Raw genomic sequence first — 21994 nt, forward strand, 5'->3', positions numbered from 1 at the left:
CAGTCATCCACCCATTTACAGGCAGAAAACAGGAAATGGTATGGTTTAAAGGGTTAGTTCACCCAAAGAGCAAAATTATGTCATTAATAACTTACCCTCATGTTGTTCCAAACCCATAAGACCTCTGTTTATCTTTGGAATACAGTTTAAGATATTTTAGATTTAGTCCGAGAGCTCTCAGTCTCTATTGTTCGTTATCTGGCTCGGCTCGGTGTTCATCTTGAGTTCTCTCTTCACAGCAGTTCAGTCAGTGTACTGTTTGAGTAAATGAATTACTCCGGGATATTGGTTTGTTTGAACTCAGAGGGAGTGTCAGTCACATTAAAAAAGTTAACAGCTTAAGTAATTTGTGGATTAATGCTTATTGGAGACGCAAACCGTTTAAAACGATTCAGTTCGATTTGGTGAACTGGTTCAAAAAGATCCGGTTACATCGAATGATTCGTTCGCGAACCGGATATCAAAAACTGCTTTGTTTTGAACTGTCTTACAACAGACCTGGAAGAGAAGACAATGCTGAATAAAGTCGTTGTTTTTGCTATTTTTGGACCAAAATGTATTTTCGATGCTTCAAAATATTCTAACTGACTCTCTGATGTCACATGGATTACTTTGATGATGTTTTTCTTACCTTTCTGGACATGGACAGTATACCGTTCACACAGCTTTAATGGAGGGACTGAGAGCTCTCGGACTAAATCTAAAATATCTTAAACTGTGTTCCAAAGATAAACGTCTTACGGGTTTGGGACAACATGAGGGTAAGTTATTAATGACATAGCTTTGCTATTTGGGTGAACTAACCCTTTAAATAAACTGCCAAGAAGAATATCCATGGCATTTTTTTTAGCATGGGGGATGCGTTTAAAAAATAGGATGGTGAGAAAGAGGCGGTTGCTTTTGTTTTTCAGTTTTCACTTCATTTGCTCCGTATCTCTGTGTATCCAACAGAGAAATAATAGGCATAACATGTCTGCCTACCAGAGATGTATGACTGACAGCACTGCGGGAGGTCATTTTCAGTTGCACAGAATTCAAGGGATTTGTTCTTGCATTCCAGACAACATCAAACTCCAAAGGGTTTTAGCAAACGTCAGCACTAATGAGCATTCTGCACTTTTCTCACAGCAAGAAAACCAGAGGTGATTACCTGTGATGAAGCCAGCAGGTGTGGGGGCCAAACTGTGGAACTGCTGGTCATGTTTGGCTCTCTCGTCCACAGATATTACCCATGTATCTGACCCTCCTACAGAGAGAGAGAGAGAGAGAAGATATCAGACAAACAGAAGAATAACGCTTTAAAGTGTCTAACCTGCTAACATTTTATCAAAAGGACAAACACATCTACTGGTAAATCAACTCTTACAGACGTTTGACTGCATAAAAACATCACTGAGAAATATGCACCACAGTCATACTGACTGAATTCAATATTAAATTCAAAGCAATCACAGACTAAATGTTAACTTGTAGGAGGAACATATATTTACTCATGTGAAAAACATGGTAATTGTATTACACTTATAATGCACTAGGTTAGTCCTCTTATTATGGATAATTATCAATTATTTTCTATCAGTTGTTAAAGTTTTAGATAATACCACAATAAAAATCTTGTATTCCAAAATGCAAAGCAACTTTTAAATCTGACTGTATATAAATATGCCACGTTAAATTAAAATGGAAAACAGAACATAAGCTTGCAAACGGCTGAATAAAAAAAAGTGACAGCAGTTCTGTGAGGGCATTTGTCTTCTATCCATTGATCCTTTTAGACATTCACTGACTCACTTGAATTCATTCTCTCTGCCTCTCTCTCTCTCTCTCTCTCTCAAACACACAGTACTCCATACACATCCACTCAGCCTCCATCACACAAACACACACACGTTAGTCAGTCAGTGAAAGAATCAACTCACCTCCGAAGGGCGTGGGAAACTGAGCCATTGTTCAGTCCGTCAGCTGCCGTCCAGCCACAAACTCCTGCAAAACAACACAAAGAAACCATGAGCTTTCATTCTTACACTCGTACACTCACTCAACCTCTGACAAAACAACATAACTGACTTGTTCATCATCCTGAAACACAAGATCACTCTCGTCAGGGACAAAGAGGAAGAGACATTTGAGAGAATCACTTCTGACCTTCAGAAAACTTCCTGTGAGAGGAAGGACAAAACAAGAGTCCCTGCAAATAGACTCCCACTTTCTCACTTAAACACACACACACAAAACTGACTCGAGTAAGAGATAGGGATTTTGACTAATTATTCACCTGCTGAGAACTCATCTTGATGTTTTTCTTACTTGTGTTTAGCTTTAATATTTTATATAGCAAAGCTTTAGAGTTGGCCTTAATTGGAAATTGCGATCACCTTTTTCTTCTCTATTGTGACGTATGTCTGAGAAACGGTTTCTTGATTGAGAAAAAAAATGTAGGGCAGGACTTGACTTTGTCAATTGGGAATTGTTTGGAGCATTGTAATTTGCTAATTGCTGTGATCTCATGTGATTGACAGGTTATTGGAGGAGAGGGATTATTGCTCAGACCTTTGAGAAGGGATGTCATTGCAAAAGTGAGAGGAATTAATGTTTTTGTTAAAAGATTATGAGGCCACATGCATGCTTTAGATTTTATTGTGAACAATTTATCCAAACGCTTAAACCTGATTCTCCAGAATAACTGCATGGTAAACGTTAAAACTGTGTAACCCACGCAACCCACCAACTAGTATATGTCTATGTCCCTAAACTGAGTTTGTTGTAGTCCTTTACAGTAAGCCTGAAAGTAACCTCAGTAATACACTTGGACACTGAAGGCCTCAGTCTGGGACTAGTTATCTCCCAGCTGTGTAAACGCCCTGCGAGAATTCTCTCACACACACACACACACACACACACACAAAAACTCCAGCAGAGACACCCGGGGCACCTTGGCCAAAGTATTTTAATCACTGCCAGAATTTTCCCTCTCTCGCTCTCTGTATTTCCCCCACTCTTCCTCCACCCTTTTCTTCCTTTCCATTCCTGGATAATGGAATTCATTGCTCTGTCTCTGCATGGTCCAATCACAACACAAACTGAAAGATTTTTTACAAATAAAACTCAAATAAATTTGCTAATCCAGTAACTGGGAAAATATGTTGTAGTTATACTGTATGTAGTACATTAAATCCTTTATACTGATCAGAGCATTTATTTTCTAAATCAATATCAGGGTTTTTCCTGGGTCAAAATTGGTCTTCGGTGGTGGCTGACCGACATGGTCATCCACACACAGCAAAGAGTACCCTAGTACCCACATGATCCGAAAGTCCAATATTGATAATAAATGTTAAAATTTAAAACAAATACAAAGAAACAGTTTTTTTATCCTATTCATGAAAAAACGATCACTGTCATCTTTTCTTGCCCTCTTTGCAAAAAAAGCTGTGATTTTTCCACGACTGGCTTTCATAGTTAAGAAAGATAAAATCCTTTTTTGATAGACCTGATAATTATTTTAGTATAATCATATCAATTAAAAACGTAACGTTAAAAGGTGTAATAGTGTATTTTCTTACCATATAAATTTTAATAAAATTAGCAGCTAGCTAGCAACAGATCTAGTTTCATCTCACTCCAGTCTAACTTTAAACTAAATTATTTTATAGGTAATTTACTACACATTGTCATAGGCCTATACATACTGTGAATTATCAAGGCTAAATTTTACTTAACACTCTTGCTAAATGGGGTAAGCACACTTACTTTCTCATTTCAGATGTGTATGTTCTTCTAAGAAGTAATGATTTGTTATACAACGATTCAGACACTGACGGGCAGACCAATTGCTTAAACCATTCATTATACTGAATCGGCTCAAAGGAGTCATTAATTCACAAATCAGACTTTAGCGGATGTGTTGTGTGGGAATCCTGGCTGTTAGGACATTGTGAAAGAATTGTCCACACACACACACACACACACCTCATAACTGTATAGATTTTTTTATTTTTTTTATATGGTGCTGAATAATTTTTGGTCCCAATTTTATTATTATTATTATTATTATTATTATTATTAATCAATTTCACTAGTGGTCCACTGTATGAAGAATTTTTGGTATAATATGTCGCAGTTCACTTTATTTTGCTATACTCACCTGTATAAATGTATTATACTGTCCTGCACCTACTAGTAAAAAAATATATTAAAAAGTATATCTGGTGTCTGAATAATTGCTGGTTTGACTGTGCATTAATTCTTGTTAAAACTACAAAGTAATTCAGTCAAGAGCAGTGTGTGATTTTCTTTTTTTCATTTTCTTGGATTAACATTACAGCAGCTATAAAGCTAAATTAGGCGCGGTCACTTTAAGAGACAATGAATCCATCCAATATAATAATTGTCAAATCAAATTTATTTCTAAACTTTTTACTTTCACTTAAAGACATAACCGACAGTTTTTTTCGAACATACTTTCCAAGTCGGTATGAATTTGACGGTATTTGTATTTGACGGTACAAGAGCAAAATAAGGCAAATTCTGTGTTCAAAGCGTTTTGAGACGCCTCTCTCTGCATGAGCTCTGAACACCAGAACACCTCAGTGCTGAATTGGGCTCTTTCACATCCTTTTCTGTTTGTTTAAACTGCGATTTGTAGTTGTTCGTTCAGGTGCAGGAGGAAGTTCGAGGAGAACTTCACAAAGGAGAGCTCGGTTCAGTGTTGCTGTCCGCTATACGCGGTCTCTCTCCGCGTGCGCAACGAACACAGCGCGCGAGTAACCGCTTCTCAGTTCAGCTTTTCCGCGTCTTGTGTTTGAATGCTTTAAACTCTTTTTAATGTTTAAATCGACAAGTGGCAAGGTTTAACAACACGTGAAAATGGTAAGCTTTTATGACCAAAAGCTGCAGTGGCCTGTCAACTGTCTTGAGCGTCTTTTTAGGCTGGCCTCAGCCAGACGGTTGAGATCGCCAGGGGCACCCCCTCAGCCATGTGCCCCTATAATAGTCACCAACTTTCACCCCACTAGCGACGACCCTGGGATCAGCTGATTTTGATGTGAGGGAGAGAGCAAAGACAGAACTGAAGACGGAGAGTGCCCGTCACGTCACTCCGTCAGTAGCCTGCTTCACTCACAAAACCCAATTACAGATCAAATAAGGCTTTGGCGGGACAAAAAATCGTTTTGGCAGCCGCCAAAAAACTTTCAATGTAGGAAAAACCCTGAATATATAATTTATATATTTTTTTATGGAATATTGCAGTGTTTTCTTTATAAATGATTTATCTGTGCTATCATTATTATTTAAAATGTGTCTTTGTATTCTTTACATAAAAAGAACATCCCTTTTTCTTCTGTGACTCTGATGACGTGTGTACCATGAGATCACAGCAAAATTGGTAAATGAAAATGATTAAAAAAATCCAACCAATGATGAACACAACCATTCCATCCTAAATTGTTTTCACTAAGATATGTCACAATAGGGAAGGAAAAGACAATTACATATTTCATTTAGCTAGGCAAGAAATGAAAATATGATATTAAAGGTGTGAGATGATACTGGTAGTACAGCAACTGAATTATGGAAAAATAGTAGATTACAACATATTGGAAATAAAATATAATGAAAACATATGATTTTAATGTCTGTTCTTCTGAAGGGCTGGCAGAGAGCAGTGCAGAAACTGAAGGTGTGAGGAAATCATGATATTTCACACTCACATTGCATCACTCTGACCACCCGATCACAATGCCCCGCCTGCAGACTCAGAAAAATGCTTCGTTTGGCACTTCATACATCTGACATCAGAATGTGAAGCAGTTTCATGATCAACAGAACTTTTAGAGTTGGCACTAAAACACACTAATATACAAAATATTTTTGGATTGGTTTCTTCTTTAAATTATAAAAAAGTAAAAATATGAATGGTATTTTAATGTTATAGTAAAACTAAAATAATGGGAAAAACACTCACGATAACATGTAGAAAGAAATAACGCATCTTAAGTGCACAGAGCGATTAATTGCCACTTTGAACGATTACGTAATAGTGGAATCCATAATTGTAATTGCAATTCGAAATTCGATTAATTGTGCAACCTTAATCTTAAGCATCATAAGCTATGTCATTTGTGGAGCAATTTCTATACCGTGCAACTTTCTTTGTTTTACTGTGAACATACTATTTGCAGAAATCCATTATGTCTGAATAGCACTGGCTCCAGGGTGTGTTTGTACTGTCTGAGGTCTAATCTGAAGCAGTGGGGTATTTCTCAAGATGGAGGACTAAGCTCTTCATAGAGAGCTTGACTCAATACTGAAAACATCCAGTTCCCCTGATTACTCACACGCTCTCTCTCACTGGAAGAGCACAGTGTCAAACACTGCAACGCTAGTGACACTGTCACACAGAAGAACCGGCCCTCGTCACAGCCCTGCTAATGACCATATGTGTGTGTGTGGGTGTGTGTGTGTGTGTGTCTTGAGCATCTGACCTACTTTTTCCTGTCACCCTTTTTCTGATTCTAATCAAGCTTTTCCTTGGGACAATGCTCTCAAACACAGCCGTTCTGAATGAAAGACCAGGAAAGGGAAATGTTCTGCAGAAAACACTAGAAACACAAACAAACAAACACTTTCGGAAGATCTGCACGTCTTAGACTAGGGTTGTGCCGATAGTGTATCGTGTATCGACGATAGTCAGAGATATCGACATAAGCAGATTTCTCTGTCGATAGTCAAGACGATATTAGGCTCATTCTCCTATTAATATTTATTAGATTATAATAGCTAATAATAACTTATTATTTTTATTAGGCAGCCTATTATAATTCAGCTATCAAACTGCCCAGCTATTTCACTTCAGCATTGCATCTCAAACACACACACACCACGTGCGCGTGCAAAAGAGGATTAGAGCCTGTAACTTAATCACTGAAGAAGTTATAATGCTTTGACTTGAATTACTTGTTAAATCCATGAAATGAAAGAGATCGAAAACGAGGAGTTGGTGTCCCACACATTTAATGGCTGGTACATGGCAATGCGCTCTTCTCATTCATGAGAGATTAACTCTTTCATGGCGTTACAAATAAAGTAAAGACAAAATAATATCAAGATGGCAGAGCGAACTTATCCATAGTGGTTCTCACATAGTCCTTCTCTTAAAGACAGATCGCTTAACTGATAACACACACTGTGTGGTGGTGACGTAGAAGGACTATGTGAGAACCACTATGGATAAGTTCGCTCTGCTGCCTTGTTATTATTTTCATACACACCGCACTATAATGTGATGCATGCAAAATACATAGTTTTGGCCGTTACAAAGTCTCCATTCACAAACAGACGCAGATATAAGGTCGTCTGCAGACATAAGGAATTTCATTGCACTTTAACAAGTAATCTGAATGGCCAGTATGTGTGCAATATTTTAAACAAGCCCTCACTAAATGAGTTTAATGCCACAGTTATGTTAGAATGCATCTCAGTCTTGTTTTTGTGGTGTTGTGTCGGTCTCATCATGAGGCGAGCGGTCTGGAGTGCTGTATGACTGATGCAGCAGTTCAATTCAACTTTACTCCAAATATATCAACTTACCGGTTTTGAATACTTTAACGCGTTCGTTTAGGTCCAATATTAGTGTTAAACTGTTGGACTTTAAATGAAATTTTCTATTGATTTTCACTGTTGACTGACTTTGGAGAACATTTAGACTAATAACTTCCTTGCGCAGATGTGGCAGATTTGTCACAGGACGCGCGATATGACAGTGCGTCCGACTATATATGAACTAGCTGTTTTAAATTCATTATTTTTATATTTAACATATTTATTCAGCTAAAAATTTTTCGGAAGGCCACTATCACTTCTCCAATGACACGTTTTGTCTGAGTCAGCATTTCTTTCGGAAATATGAAAGCACTGCGGACACACTAAATATGAAGCTAGAGCAGAAATGTCAAATTTGAGGCAGGTCATTGCTGAGGAACTTCCACAAACTGATTTAACTTATTCTGCAATCACAACTGGTTTAACTTTTCACCTGAAAAAACTCAATACCAGGACATCTATGACTTTTTTGAAGGCTCCGGTCCCTCAATCTAAGTTTTTATTGCCTGACAGACCAAATGTGTTAGTTTGAACACCAAGACAACTTTCAGTGGAAATGTAGCAGTTTATATCTATATCTAGACTAGGGGTGTGAGCCACAACTAATTTAATTGTTTAAATGGAAATTTTGTTACTGACTCTTTTAACTTGTCTGTTTTCTTCTATGTCAAAATGATAGTCTATCTCACCTTGCTCCACACTGAGAAAACAAATGCCTGCAAGCTCTGAGGCCAAATGATTTTGTTTTCTGCTCCAGATATACACTTTTAAAAAATAACATCATTTTTAAAATGTACCATTAACATGGCAGTAATTTGTAACGTATTCTCTATACACGGCAGTGCTAGTGTAAAATGTCATAAAAATATAAGGCAAAACATAAACGTGGAAAAAATGTAAATGACTTGTATTTCCAATTTTGACAAGAAGCAGCAGAATCAACTCACACATCCCCAATCTAGGAAATAATTTGAAATATTATTAATAATCTCAAATATTACTAAAACAAACATGTTTTTGAATGATATCAATACTTATGATAAATATCTGGAGTGTGTTGATACATTTTTCAATTCTTTATGAATTCATCAATTAATATCAGAATTAGAAGCAAGATTACTCTACCTTACTCGCTGAACCCCATGAAGACACTATAAAAACATGTACAAACATAGACACACTCAAATACATCCAGCTGTGGATTCATTAGTCAGGTGTCATGAGAGCCAAGGGCCAAACTAGAGAGTGTGCGTATTAACAGTGTTAACATCATACTTAAACTCCTGTCTGCATTCCTTTCAAAAAAGCTTGGGGTTCTACGTGAACAACTCAGCCAAACGCACCCACACACGTTTGCATTCCTCACAAAAGCACAACAGTCTTTCCTGGACCACGTTTGGCTGCGATTGCAGAACATAAGCAGAAAGTAAACAGTGTATTTGAACTTCTACCCACAGGTCACTTTCAATGCACAAGCAGTCATTTGAGCCTGAACGGTGGCAGAATTAATACAATTTCAACCCCCTTAACATCAATACCTGATACGGTACTAGAAATAACAGCAATTTAAGAAGAGCAGCATACACACAAACCACTGCAAAGAGTCGTACAGCATTCCAATGATATTCAGAGATGCTTATGGTTCCACTGACCCCCCCCCCCCCCCCAACTGTTCCATTCACCACTCAACAAAACAGACATTCTGCAGGCTACCCAAATGTAATGCAGTCCAGACACATGCAGAGCAATGAATCTAGCTTAAAATGAAATGTAACCCTGAGCTTTCATCATCACTGATAGAAAATCATCCTCACTGATCTTTTAAAACATGCTGAAGCTGTTTCACATTGCTAGGGTAGTAAAGATTCAGTATCACAACTTGCTTGCCTAAACAGACACAAAAACTCAGTCCAAAATCAGATTTCGGCTCATTTGTTCAGTTGCATCTTGAAGCATTTAAGAAAGGCCATAAACACAGAAGCAGAAGAGCTTTCTCTGCAGCTGAGGTCGCTGTAACAGTGAGAGCAGATAGTACATCTTCAATGGATTTTACCGGTTTTGTCTGAGCAGAATATGAGCCTGGAAAAGAATGAATCACCCATTAGACTAAATATAATATAATATAACAGCTTCCAGAAGAGAGCATGTATCGTTATACTTCTGTCCAATATTATAAGAAGGTTATAGTCACTGGTCTGTCAAAAATGCCACACACACAGACACCACATAGCTAGATTAAAGATTCATGTATAACCAATACAGTGTAGATAAGATGCTAAATAATACTTAACTTTAATAACTAATCTGCAAAAATATTGATAGAAAACGGAGTTTACAACAATAACAAATTATGAATTAAAATTAGGGCTGGACAATATATCGAACGATATGATCATGCACAGCAAAAATATGTTGTGAGATTTGTCACCATGGGTGTTAAAACAACATTAACGAAAGTGTTTATTATTCAAACACTGCGTTAGTGTATCATTTAACACTCAAGGTGTTGAGAAATTATCACTCTTAAGAATACAAATATAACACTTTATGGTGTTTAATCACACAACACGTTTACACTTATTTATTTCCCTGCACCAAAATGTCTTCACATTCAGTGTTTTCAATACATGTAAAGAACATACTTTACAATAGTGTTGTCATGATACCAAAATTATTGTTTCGATACCGATACTTAGTCAAGAATTGCGATTTCGATACTTTTTCGATACTTTTCCTGAAAAGAGAAAATACACTCTCAAATATCATTGATGTGCTTTATTTTAAAACCGGGACAACATTCTAATCATATAACACACTAAAAAAATGAACATATGAACAGCAGATAAATTAAACATTTGAACAAAATATGAAATATCAATATACAATTTCTTTACCCACCCCGACCCGCACATCGGGGACATCACGGAAGATGTTGCTACTAGACTCATATTTCTTGGTCACTGAAGTCCCTCCCTCCACAGCAGCGCGCAAGCATGGCGCTATTAGCAGCGCATGCGCAGCTCGTGAACAGCTCTGTGAACGGTTTCATCCCGTCAAAGAGTTACTCAAGATGTGACAGAGCTTGTGATTTGTTGAATGTAGTGAACGAATCTGCCCTTCACTGAACAAGATCGAGTGATCTTCTCGTTCGTAAATGAAATGAATGAGTATACAGGGTCAGTGAGCCAAGCATGTAAATCTCGATCAGCAATCAGCAGATACAAAGCGCAGTTATAGGAGCTGTGCAGATATGCTCGTTTTCATATTTAGCATACAAAACATAACTCCACGTTTAATCCCCGATTAATGTGAATATTATATATGATGACCAAACAATTAAAATGTTAATTATGCAAGAAAACCTCGTGCTTTGTTCACCTGAACAACTTATTTAAACTATTTAATGCGATTATGCACACAGTTTAGTAAAGCCAAATCAGTTTAGTAAAGCCACTAATGCAGCCATCTCGCTGTAGTGCTTTTTGCTGCTTGTGTATGGAGAAAAAACACAGACGTCGGGAGGCACTGGAAGCATGCGTTGCACACACCAACGTGAAATACGTCTCTTACAAATCTGGAACGCAGTCATTCTTTGAAGTATCGATACTAATAAATTTAGGAATCGTGACGTTTTTCATTTCCGAGAATCGCGATACTTAGAAGTATCGGTGCACTGTGCAACACTACTTTACAACAATCAAAACAATTTCAAAGCAAATCAGTGCAAAGGCACAAAAAATTATTTTGTCCATATGTATTCTCAATTTAATCAGGGAAGCTCTGATTTGGGGATTTAAACTCGTTTTCTGGCAACCGCTCTCATTCGGCATGTTCATTTGAGAAAGTATGCTTGAATTTGAAATATTCAATAATCCCGATATTTTTAAATTTTACATCATCGTCAAAATTATTCAGATATTATCACTAATATTCGATATATCGCCCAGCCCTAGCCTCTAAGTCTAAGCGAACGCCTATGTGCCTGTATTGAACATGATTACGCATCACTCCAGTAAAGTTACTGTAAGCCAATTTGACATTACAGAGTTTACACAAAACTTTTCAGTTTCCTTCTAATTCAAAGTAATTCCACACCTTGCTCGTCGTTCGTGTGGTCATTTTTGAGTTCGCTATAACTGACCGAGGTAAAAATGTAGTTTCCGCCCAGAAACGCTTAAAAAAAAAACTATTATTATTTACTAGACCCGCACATCCCCAATTATTTCACCTTAATTGTGCATTTCAAAAATCATCGTCCCTGCTCTACATGCATGTAGGCCTATACACAAGCTATAAACTCAAAGTTTAAATCCAGCAGCAAAGCAAATACACTTAAATACCACCATTCACAATTTGTTTAGCAAAAAGCAGACAGGAATGACTGAAATTATTCAGGCCTACTGAAGCAGACCACTGGGCTGAGAGACTGAGGGTCCCTCGCTCTTCATGTTAACCTAATTATCTAGACAAAAAGCTGCTTCTGAGCCAACGATCGTACAAAGAGAAACAAATTTCAAAGTGAGCAGCAAAAGGGCAGCGCGCATATCAGCGATGAACAAAAAAAGAGCAGACCCACACACACACATAGCTGGCCTATCATCCATCCTGCTGAGACCGCACGGTGCGCAGTGGATTGCGGATCTCTTTTATCTCACACCCCAGACTAAATCTTTGCTGTACACCTATGGGGGATGGGGAATAGAAAATGGTGAATCTATGGATGAAAGAGAGAAAATGGTCAGATAAACTTGGTTGCCAAAAAACTGCCTCTAATGACTCATGAACTGAACAGCCTAACAATAAGCTCCTCTTGAGCCTGCACTTAAAACAGAGGCTTTCAAATGCTCAATTATCCTCATCTAAACCAGGCTGAGAGTGCCACAACATTTACATGAACATCACTTTCAGATTAAAGGCCATTTTCTGATTAAATTTTCATTTGAAAAAGACATTTACATGCTCAACAGCCATCGGAATATTCCTGTATAAATGTAATTAAGAACAAACTGAAGGAGCAACCCAACTGCACTTTTCCATTTATACACATGCGAATGTGGAAGACCGGAAACAAGCTTTCGCTGTGTTTCAAAGGTCAAGTCTAGTGAAAGAATTCATATCACATGAATAAGTGTGACTAAAAGAAGATCGATATGTCAAAGTGTGATCATCCGTTCATACTCTGTAAGGTTGGAAATAATGAAGGCGCTCTTTACATTTTATGCTGAATTCCAGTCATTTTAAAACGCTAATCTCACCAACCCCTTAATTCTCACTCATCTGCAAGTTATGTAAAATAACAGTAAATATTTGTAAAACTACTAGTAAAATAAAATATCACTCACTATCTGATATTACTCAGATTTACAGTGGTTTAACTATAGGCAAATATAAATTGACTTGATTCATTGATGGTGGGTTTTCTGAAGGTTGCCATAAAAATGACTTCAAGGTTTCTAGAAACCAGAGTATCTGATTAATTAATAAATGTGTTTATACTATTAAAATCACAATATGACCAACTTATGATTAATGTTTCAATAATATTGTATATTTAACCAGTAAATTACAGAAACACATCTTCAATAATCAGGCTAATGATGATATTTAGATCAATGAGTTCATTCAGATGCCTACATCTTGGAATATGTTTGTAGATCCTAGCAACTTAAGATCCTGTATCAGTATTGTGAAATCACATTTTAAGAGTATTTCTCAGGATGGCGGCCAAAGCAGGTTGTACACTTTAGTCTTGTGATCAAGGAGTGCCTCTATAAACCAGGACCGAACCTGGTTTACAACCAGACTGACCTGGACCAAATGGCTCCAGCTGCATTGGTCATAAGATCTTGTAAACCACCCCCCAAATCAGACAGTGTTAATATGATAGTGGCTTTAAGACAAAGCACCCTGAACCTTTTAATCACCTTCCTTCAGACATAATCATGGGATAATAACCTCTGCTTCTACAGGCCAGCATGAACACACATGTGTACTGACTGCGCTGGAAAAGTAACAGTAAAAAACTAAAATATGTGGAGATGAGGCCTGCAGCCATGTGTGGAGATGAGCTGAAGAAGCTGGTTAAAAATGCCCCCCATCGGGGTATCTTCATCTGCACTAAAATCACACAGTTGGCTATCTCACTATTACTACACCCTACACACAACACACATTACCTTAGCCCTCTCGAGGTCCAGAGAGTCCACTAGATCGGTGAGCTTTACCTCAGAAATCCAGTTTTTACCCTGCTGTCAGTTAATAATACAGCAGCAACCGTTAGCCGTGTGCTAACTAACGTTACTCCAGTAAATCAGAGCTGAGCTTTAGCTGGAATCTCTGCATGGAAGGAGAGCTTACAGAGGCCTCCTTTCATCAATAAACGACTAGAGGAGGGTATTATTACAGTTACCGAGCCGAAGAGACCGTTGAAGTGACCGTTGCCTTGCGCTAAACAGCATAACGTTACTGGTAACGTAAATTCGCACGAAGCGCGCGCCCTGAAATGCAGCGGCCGCGGTCACTGTCAAAAGGACAATCGGCCCGAGACACACAACCCTTCTTACCTCATCATTCAGTTTCCATTATATCTCCTGAACTGTGTGAGGGAAGACGCTAGAGGAACATGGAATGACAGGAGGAGGACGCTTCTGTCCTTTTTTTTAACGTGCGAGATCAATTCCAGGCTTAATTCGTTGCTTCTTCTGGCTCCTCGTTTCTTTCCTTGCAGCTTCGCTTGTAGTGAAGTCAAAAGGGGGAAAATGTAACGTGCCCACGTCACTCAGGCATGCGCGTCTGCGCGTTTACTGCAGACAGGGGGCGCAATGCGGCCCAAACAAAGACTATAAAAACATGGGCCAAACCAGTAGAAACTCCGTAGTGTTTTAATATTCAATGTGCTGACAACTATTTAGACTGTTTGTAGATTTAGATGCGTCTATATTAATGGAATGGAAATAATGATAAAAAATCACAATAGATACAATCAAGTAGAAAGCATATTTTCAGTAGGTTTATTTATAATATTTATACGGTTGTTAAAGTAAGTTACTTATCTCTTAATCAGCACACTCTGCTCTTAAAATCAGTTAATTCTCGGCTAATTACGAATCAGTCCGTGTTTCAAGTGAGAGTCGACTGGAGAATGGCTTTGACATATACAACAGATGGATTTTAAAACCCCCCTATTATGAGTGATGAAAGGTTCATATTTTGGTTTTGGGTGTCCCCCAAAACAGGTTGACATGCATGCAAGGTCAAATAAACACGTTCATTTCCTTTTAATATGCATTTATTTTTTACCTTTATTTTTGCTCAACGACTCGATTCGCTCAAAGGTTCATTTTCCCAAACCCCTCCTTTGCATTACAATAATCTTTGGGGATGGGTTCAATTGGTATTGGTCTCATTTCCATTGCCTGTAATGCGTTATAAAGCAGCGTTTGTGAGTACAGTGATGCTTTTTGTTCTGCATTACCGGGCTAACCGCTATTTTAGCCACTCAAGATACTAATATTTCATGTTGACGTCAATACTCAGATCACTGCGATGGATTCGTTTAAAAACGACTCGTTTAAATGATTCAGAGTCGACTCTTTCTTTTGAGAGACAATAACTTTATACAGTGTGCACTTTCAGATTTAAAACTTTGCAGAATGTTTTCATTCACGTGTATTTGTGTTTCACACTACATGAAAGGTAATAATAATAATAAAAATCCATGATGGGGCACTTTAAAAGAACAATTCGTTTACGATTCAGGCATTGCAGAAAGCTGAGCCCATCGACTTCTCAGGACTTTACTGCTGCTGTTTTTTTACATTTCATTGATTTATTTCATTATTTGTTGATTAAAATGAACTGATATTATTTCGTTTACTTCGGACTCTATATATTCACCGTGGACGTATATTTAGTGGAAATAAATAAGTGGTTATCTAACCTAATCCCTCACATCGGATTGTGCTGTGAGATGATCTCGCTTCCCTTCTATGTGTTTCTATTTCTTCTCCACCTACGTCACACAGGAGGAAGGAGTCACGTGCAGGAAATGAACGAAACACTACCGCAGTCGTCTCTGTGTTGTTAGATTCTAAAATACTCCTGCATGCAAAAATATTAAATATCATAACATAAGAAGATATTAAAACACCGATCTTGATGCTTTAAACAGAGAATCGCGATAGGGATATTGCAAAGTAAAACAAGTTGCTCAGTTGGTATGCAATCGCATTCTGCATAATTTGGATCTTATATTCTTTATCTTGCACAGTTCAAGTACAAACACACACAAAATGTGGTGAATTTCTTTAGAGAGTGTTCTGTTATTGCATATTATTACAATAGTATTAATACAGTATTCAGTTCAGCTTGTTCCTGTTGCTTGTGTTAATCTTTCATCTGATTACAGAACAGCTAGAATTGCCATGAAGGGACTTTACTGCAAACCAGGAGAACAGGGTGTTGTAAAGTTTGTCTCACTGGAGACGGTGAGAGTGCATGATCATGCTTTTGCATATTCTGTTGCATGCATTTACATATCCACAGTTTCCTGGAGAAATCTGTAGTAAGCAATTCGTACTAATTGCATGATGTCCGTTGTTTCCTTTCACAGAATGTACCCACTAACATTGGCAACCATGAGGTCAAAGTTCAAGTGAAAAGCTGTGCACTAAGTCCAGTTGATTTTAAGGTAATTTAACAGTCAACAAGATCTTGAACAACATCTGGGGATTTGATGTGAATGACCTGCAGAAAAGCAACTGGATATATATTAGCAAATCTCAAAGCATGTGTCTCATATGGACATTTTTAGGCAAAGATTACCCTCATTTCACTTTTATTCTGAATATTTGCATTCATGATCTATTTTTCAGCTGTATGAGGACATCAAGCTTGAGAAAGAACATGTCCCAGTCGGAAGGGAGATTGCTGGGGTTGTTCTTCAAGGTTTACATCACTTCTTGTATATTTGACACCATTACCATTTACTATCTAATCAAATAAATTTGACTGAGAAATCTGATGTGATCATTTTCCAGTTGGACCCAAAGTGACCTTTTTCCAGCCAGATGATGAGGTTGTTGGTAAGAACTTTATTAGATGCTCATTTTTATCAGAGTCTGCTTTATGTGTATAATCAAATAAACATTTGCATGTCTTCTTAGGGATTCTTCCTCTGGAGGCTGAGCAGTCTGGCCTTTGTTCTGTTGTGGTTACGGATGAATATAATTTAGGTATTGCACACATTACATTATAGACATTAGTCCTACCTAGTTCCTTAAAGATGCACCACCTTTTGTATTTCCCATATGCTTCTGTTTTAATTACAGTTCAGAAGCCTGAGAAAGTGAGCTGGTTTGAAGCTGCAGCAGTAATTAAAGACGGTCTCAGGGCTTACACTGCTCTCCACACACTGGCTCGGATGGCTGTGGGTCAGACTGTACTGGTGCTGGATGGGGCAGGTGTAGGTATCTGTGCAGAGGTCAAAAGGGCAACGCCTTCTTGATGCTTGCCTCCTATTTGTATATACACTACTGTTCAGAATGTTTTTTTTTTTTTATGGTCACCAAGGCTGCATTATTTTTTATTAAAAAAATTATTACAGAAATATTGTGGCTTTTATATATATTTTTTCTTTTAAAAGAACTATTTGGGATTTTAATATGCATTTAAAATGTTGTTTATTCCTGTGATGGCAAAGCAGAATTTTCACTCTAGTCTTCAGTGTCACATGATCCTTCAGAAATCATTCTAATGTGCTGATTTGCTGCTCAAGAAACATTTCTGATGATTATACATTTTGAAAACAGTTGTGCAGCTTAATATTTTTGTGGATGTGGATTTTTGTGGATTGTATTTTGTGGTGATGCTATTTTCAGAATGGAAAGACGGTAACATAATATTTGCTGTCACTTTTAACTGTCACTCACGTTTCTGAAGATAGACTTGAATGTGCATGATACAAACCTAAATTTTTATAATTCATGACTGAAAACATTTTGTAACATGATATTGATGTACCATTTACATGGTAATGCAATGTCTGATTTTAAAATGGGTTTTAAAGGATCAATTTTACGATTTTAAGTTTTCAGTCGATATATAATTTCTGATGATTTCTAAAATGTGATAGAGAAAAAGGCAACAAAGAAGTCTTTTTTTTTTAAACAAAGGTCAAAACTCCAGTTAAAATTTAGATTTTTGAGGGTGCACTCTTGTCATAAATTAATCTATTACTTTTCCTACATAATTTTTAACAAAAAACATTGGTAAATTATATATATTTGGGAGTCTTAGACCCTTCCAATGATATATAGTTTGTCAAGATTAGATTAGATTTGCTTGTAATATAGTAAGGTAAACCTAGGCGTCCCGTATTCGGGACGGGGTGACAGTTAAGAGGTTAATGCATCCTAGCTGTATAAAAGTATTTAGTTCTTTTAAAAATAAAAACTGAGTGACTCCAAAAGTTTGAACAGTAGAATATATTTGTTGAATCTGGTCAGTTTTGTCATTCTGATATTTTGAAATGGCATTTTTTTGTTATTATTTAGTTTTTTTCTCACATCAGAATCAACATGGTACTACGAGCATTATTTGGTTCCCTTTTTTAAAATCTCAAATTATTATCATTAGCTTCTTGTTTTGTGTGCATGCAGCCCTTTGGAGTTCTGGCCATTCAGCTCGCCCACTATCACGGTGTGAAAGTCCTGGCTACAGCTTTGTCTCCGGAGGACCAGAAGTTTTTGGAAGAGCTACGTCCGAGTGTGGGTGAGTGCTGAAGTGAAGCATTGTGGAGAGGAATGACAGTGAAGACATTTTCCTCATGAAGTGTCAGTTTAGGATAAAGTTCAATCTTGGATTGACTAAGCCCTTCACTGGCAGTGTAGATTTATCAAACACTTGGCATGAGTTGTTCTGAAAATCCTTGATAAACGCCAAACAAACTGAAATGCCAAATGCCAACAAACTGAAATGCCAAATGAAGCAACTCCCTTTTAATCTTCAGTTCTTATCTCTTGTAAAGTTTACCTCTCATATTTACGGTACGCAATGTGGATTTCTTGCCTGAGCTTATGAAAAGCGTCACACTGGTATGATTTTATGTACAAGTGGAACGTCTAAAATCTATTCAAGTCTAATCCAATGTAGAAATCTAAGTTTTGATTGTTGCCAAGGGCATTTTCTCATATTTCAAAGTTGTGTTGTAATACTGGCAGTTCGAAGTTTTCAAAGTGCTTTGGAAATCAAAACTGATTTTATTTGTCGTAGATTTCTGTCTTTCTTTAAACTCACTCATATTGATAGGGGTGGTGCTAGCGCAGTGGATAAGACACATGTCTTTGGTGTGAGAGACCCGGGTTCGAATCCACTGTGAGACACCAATGTGTCCCTGAGCAAGACACTTTAACCCCTAGTTGCTCCAGAGGTGTGCGACCTCTGACATATGTGGCAATTGTAAGTCGCTTTGGATAAAAAGCGTCAGCTAAGTGAATAAATGTAAATGTAAATGTAAATTGATTGCCAAACTTTTTCTGATAGTGCCTTTCTCATCTTTCCACTTCTCCCTTGAGCATCTTCTTGTGCTATTTCATCCTTTGCTATTTGACTTTCTTTTTCATCTTGTTTCTTCCTTGTGCCTCTTGCACTTGCTAAAGGTGTGCAGGAATCACTTTTGGGTAAGTTATTTATGGCAGCAGTCTCTTCTAGAAGTATTCATTCAGGCTAACATATTCACATAAGCCTCTTTGAGAATAGTCATTCTGTATATTCACTCTCAGCTCGATAGGCTTAATCAATGTTGTTAAGATTTATTGTAAGCATTGTGTCTCTTCCTTCAGCTCGAGTAATCAGAGTGTGGGACTCAAAGGAGGATTTAGTGGACTCGTGTCTTGAAGAAACTGGAGGTCTTGGAGTGGACATCATCATTGATTCAGGAGGTTTACCATCACTTTATATGACATTTGTAACCATTTCAACAAAGACGTCTCTATATGTGCTTTTAATTAATTATATTAATACTGATCTTCTGTCCATTAAGCAGTTGTTGCAATATCAATTTATTATCTAATGGTGTTGGTAATATTTTTAATGCTTTTGAACGAAGTTTCTTATGTTCACAGATGCTGCATTTATTTAATCAAACTACAGTAAAAACAGTAATATTGTGAAAAAATTTTTACATTTTGTTTTATTTTAATGCTTTAAAATGCCATTTATTCTTGTGATGGCAAAGCTGAAATTTCAGCAACCTCTATTCCATTCTTTACTGTCACATGATGCTTTAGAAATTATTTAAATATGCTGAAGAAACTGCTCATTTATTATGTTGAAAAAAGTTATTTTTGTGGAAACATCATACAAATATGATACAAAGAGAAGCACTCATTTGAATTTGAGTGTTTTGTAACAATGACATAAAAGCACAGACCTTGCCTTTACTTGCTGAAGAAATTTCTTTTTTTTTCATTTTTAAAAATTTTATTGACCCCAAATGTTTAACTGGCATACATGTTCATTTTCAATCAGCAGTCTCTGATTTTTTTTGTAAACAGTGAGACTCTATGATGAGGAGCCAGAAACACAGAGGCAGTGCCCACATAAACATGACCTCTTGACCCTTCTTTCAGTTGGAGGTCATTGGGTCACCACAGAACACTTACAGGTTGGAAATATTCAAACAATCTCTTCTGTATACCTAAACATTCAGCATTTTCTTTTTTGTCCTCATTATATCTATCAAATATTGGCTAGCAGAATCGATCTTTACACATACATTTAATGACATCATTTTTATCCTCTTTTTTTTTCCAAGCTGGACCCTCCTGACAGCCACATTCTCTTCCTGAAAGCAGCATCTCTCTCGTTCCTTAACGACGAGGTGTGGACAACGTCCCGTGCCAAGCAGGGCAGATATCTTCGTATCTTTTACTATAAACTACATTAGTCTTGAACCAAACACCAGCTTTGTTTATCAGCTCAGACTGGTTTAATTTATATTTATGTATTAAGCAGATGATGTTTTTATCTAAAGTGTCTTATACAGAAGACACATTTTGTTTTGTATGTTACTTGCCATGAAGGCAAGTCTCAACACAGACCCATCAAAATGACTCTGGCCCTAATTCTTAACACAAAACACTGCTTAACTCTCCAGTGGAATGCAGAAAAGAGATCTGACTAGATGGTATCAGAGGCATTTTTTGTGAAGCGCTATATGTTGCAACGAGGTCACTGGGTTCCTGAGTGTGCATATGGCTAGTCCATGACAGTTTGATGTATTTGAGACCTCAGGGTTTTCTCCCAGTGTCTTCAGGCTACTGGAACGACCTTGTCAACAACATAAAGGACACATGGTTTCCTGTTTGTAACTGGGTTATTTGCCTTTAGTCTGCTCTCTCTCTCAGATATCCTGAAAGATGTGATGGATAAACTCTGCACAGGGACTTTCAGGTGAGAATGAGGAATAAACAGACTGTGTGTATGAGAGTCTGCACAAAACAAGTAAGAACTGAATGAATGTGGGCCGTGTTTATAATACAGATAAAGTGTGAAAGGCTGTTGAATTTGAGTGTCGTCTCTGCACAGGCCCCAATTGGAGGACCCTGTGCCTTTATATGAAGCTACGGTTTCCATGGAAATGGTACAGAGAAAGCAAACGAGGAAAAGAATAGCTGTCAAGCTTTGAAGAGGACTCAAAACGTGTTTTCTGTAATTCTGCAAATTGGGTTGTTGTTATAAAGCTCATGTTTTTGTCAGTTGAACTTTTAATGGATTGTTTGTATTTAAAAACATTCTTTAAATGGAAATCAGGTCATTCCAAAAAACATGTATCTCAAAGCAAATAGTATTTACATGATACAAATGTGTGTGTGTGTGTGTATATAAACTTGAAATTATTAACATAAAAACATTTTTTCTTGGGAACTTTGGCCTAGTTATGATATGCTGTTTATGTGATTTTCCCTTGTCAAGCATTCCCAATGGATTATTAACAGTACCATCTGATCACATTTCTTTTGCCTATTAAAATGGCCAGATCTGTATAAAAAAAGACTGAATAATGCTGACCTAGAATTGGGCATCATTGTTCAGAGGTATACAGTTGATTATCAGTAGTCTCCTGCCAGAAACACAGCATGTAGGTCATTTGCTTTCAATAGAAGATTTGTGTTTGTTAAGGTCTCATTGTCCTAAATGTCCCATCATCTTCCTGTCCACCATATGCCCCTAACTGTCAATCTAGGAGACAAACAATGATTGAAGCTTAGAAATCCCATACTGTGGAGCATTATATAGGGATATTTCACCTCTCTTCATTTATTCACCCACAAGTCGTTCCCAATCTGTATGGTGTTATTTCAGGGAACACAAAAGGAGATGTCGCTAACAA

The 21994-nt window shown here is 37.3% G+C and overlaps 2 protein-coding genes across 3 annotated transcripts in view; one reads left to right on the forward strand and one right to left on the reverse strand.

Moving 5' to 3' along the window:
• Positions 1-14360, reverse strand: part of LOC132143931 (intersectin-1-like) — a 47989-nt gene extending 33629 nt beyond the window's left edge. The window contains exons 1-3 of one of the 2 annotated variants that reach the window (XM_059554578.1): positions 14166-14360; positions 1920-1983; positions 1151-1246 (exon numbers count right to left, since the gene is read on the reverse strand). In XM_059554578.1, the coding sequence (XP_059410561.1) occupies positions 1151-1246; positions 1920-1947 (124 nt within the window). In that variant the 5' untranslated portion in view covers positions 1948-1983; positions 14166-14360. The remainder of the gene's footprint in view (positions 1-1150; positions 1247-1919; positions 1984-14165) is intronic. The other variant, XM_059554579.1, reaches the window with a different exon arrangement.
• Positions 14361-15637: 1277 nt separating this feature from the next.
• Positions 15638-21815, forward strand: LOC132143932 (quinone oxidoreductase-like protein 1). The gene is made up of 13 exons (XM_059554580.1): positions 15638-15806; positions 16015-16088; positions 16214-16291; positions 16476-16548; positions 16641-16685; positions 16767-16835; positions 16932-17065; positions 18261-18372; positions 19443-19541; positions 20157-20266; positions 20417-20522; positions 21009-21054; positions 21190-21815. Exons 2-13 carry the CDS (start codon positions 16026-16028, stop codon positions 21287-21289), a joined length of 1035 nt encoding a protein of 344 aa, XP_059410563.1. The 5' UTR covers positions 15638-15806; positions 16015-16025; the 3' UTR covers positions 21290-21815.
• The last annotated feature ends 179 nt before the right edge of the window (positions 21816-21994 follow it).

This window comes from Carassius carassius, chromosome 7, assembly GCF_963082965.1.
Source record: "Carassius carassius chromosome 7, fCarCar2.1, whole genome shotgun sequence".
Lineage (NCBI taxonomy): Eukaryota > Metazoa > Chordata > Actinopteri > Cypriniformes > Cyprinidae > Carassius > Carassius carassius.

Coding starts and splice junctions, on each gene's coding strand:
- LOC132143932 (XM_059554580.1), top strand. CDS start 16,026: ATGAAGGGACTTTACTGCAAACCAGGAGAACAGGGTGTTGTAAAGTTT. Junction 16,549..16,640: donor TGCTGGGGTTGTTCTTCAAG/GTTTACATCACT, acceptor ATCATTTTCCAG/TTGGACCCAAAGTGACCTTT. Junction 17,066..18,260: donor TGGTGCTGGATGGGGCAGGT/GTAGGTATCTGT, acceptor GTGTGCATGCAG/CCCTTTGGAGTTCTGGCCAT.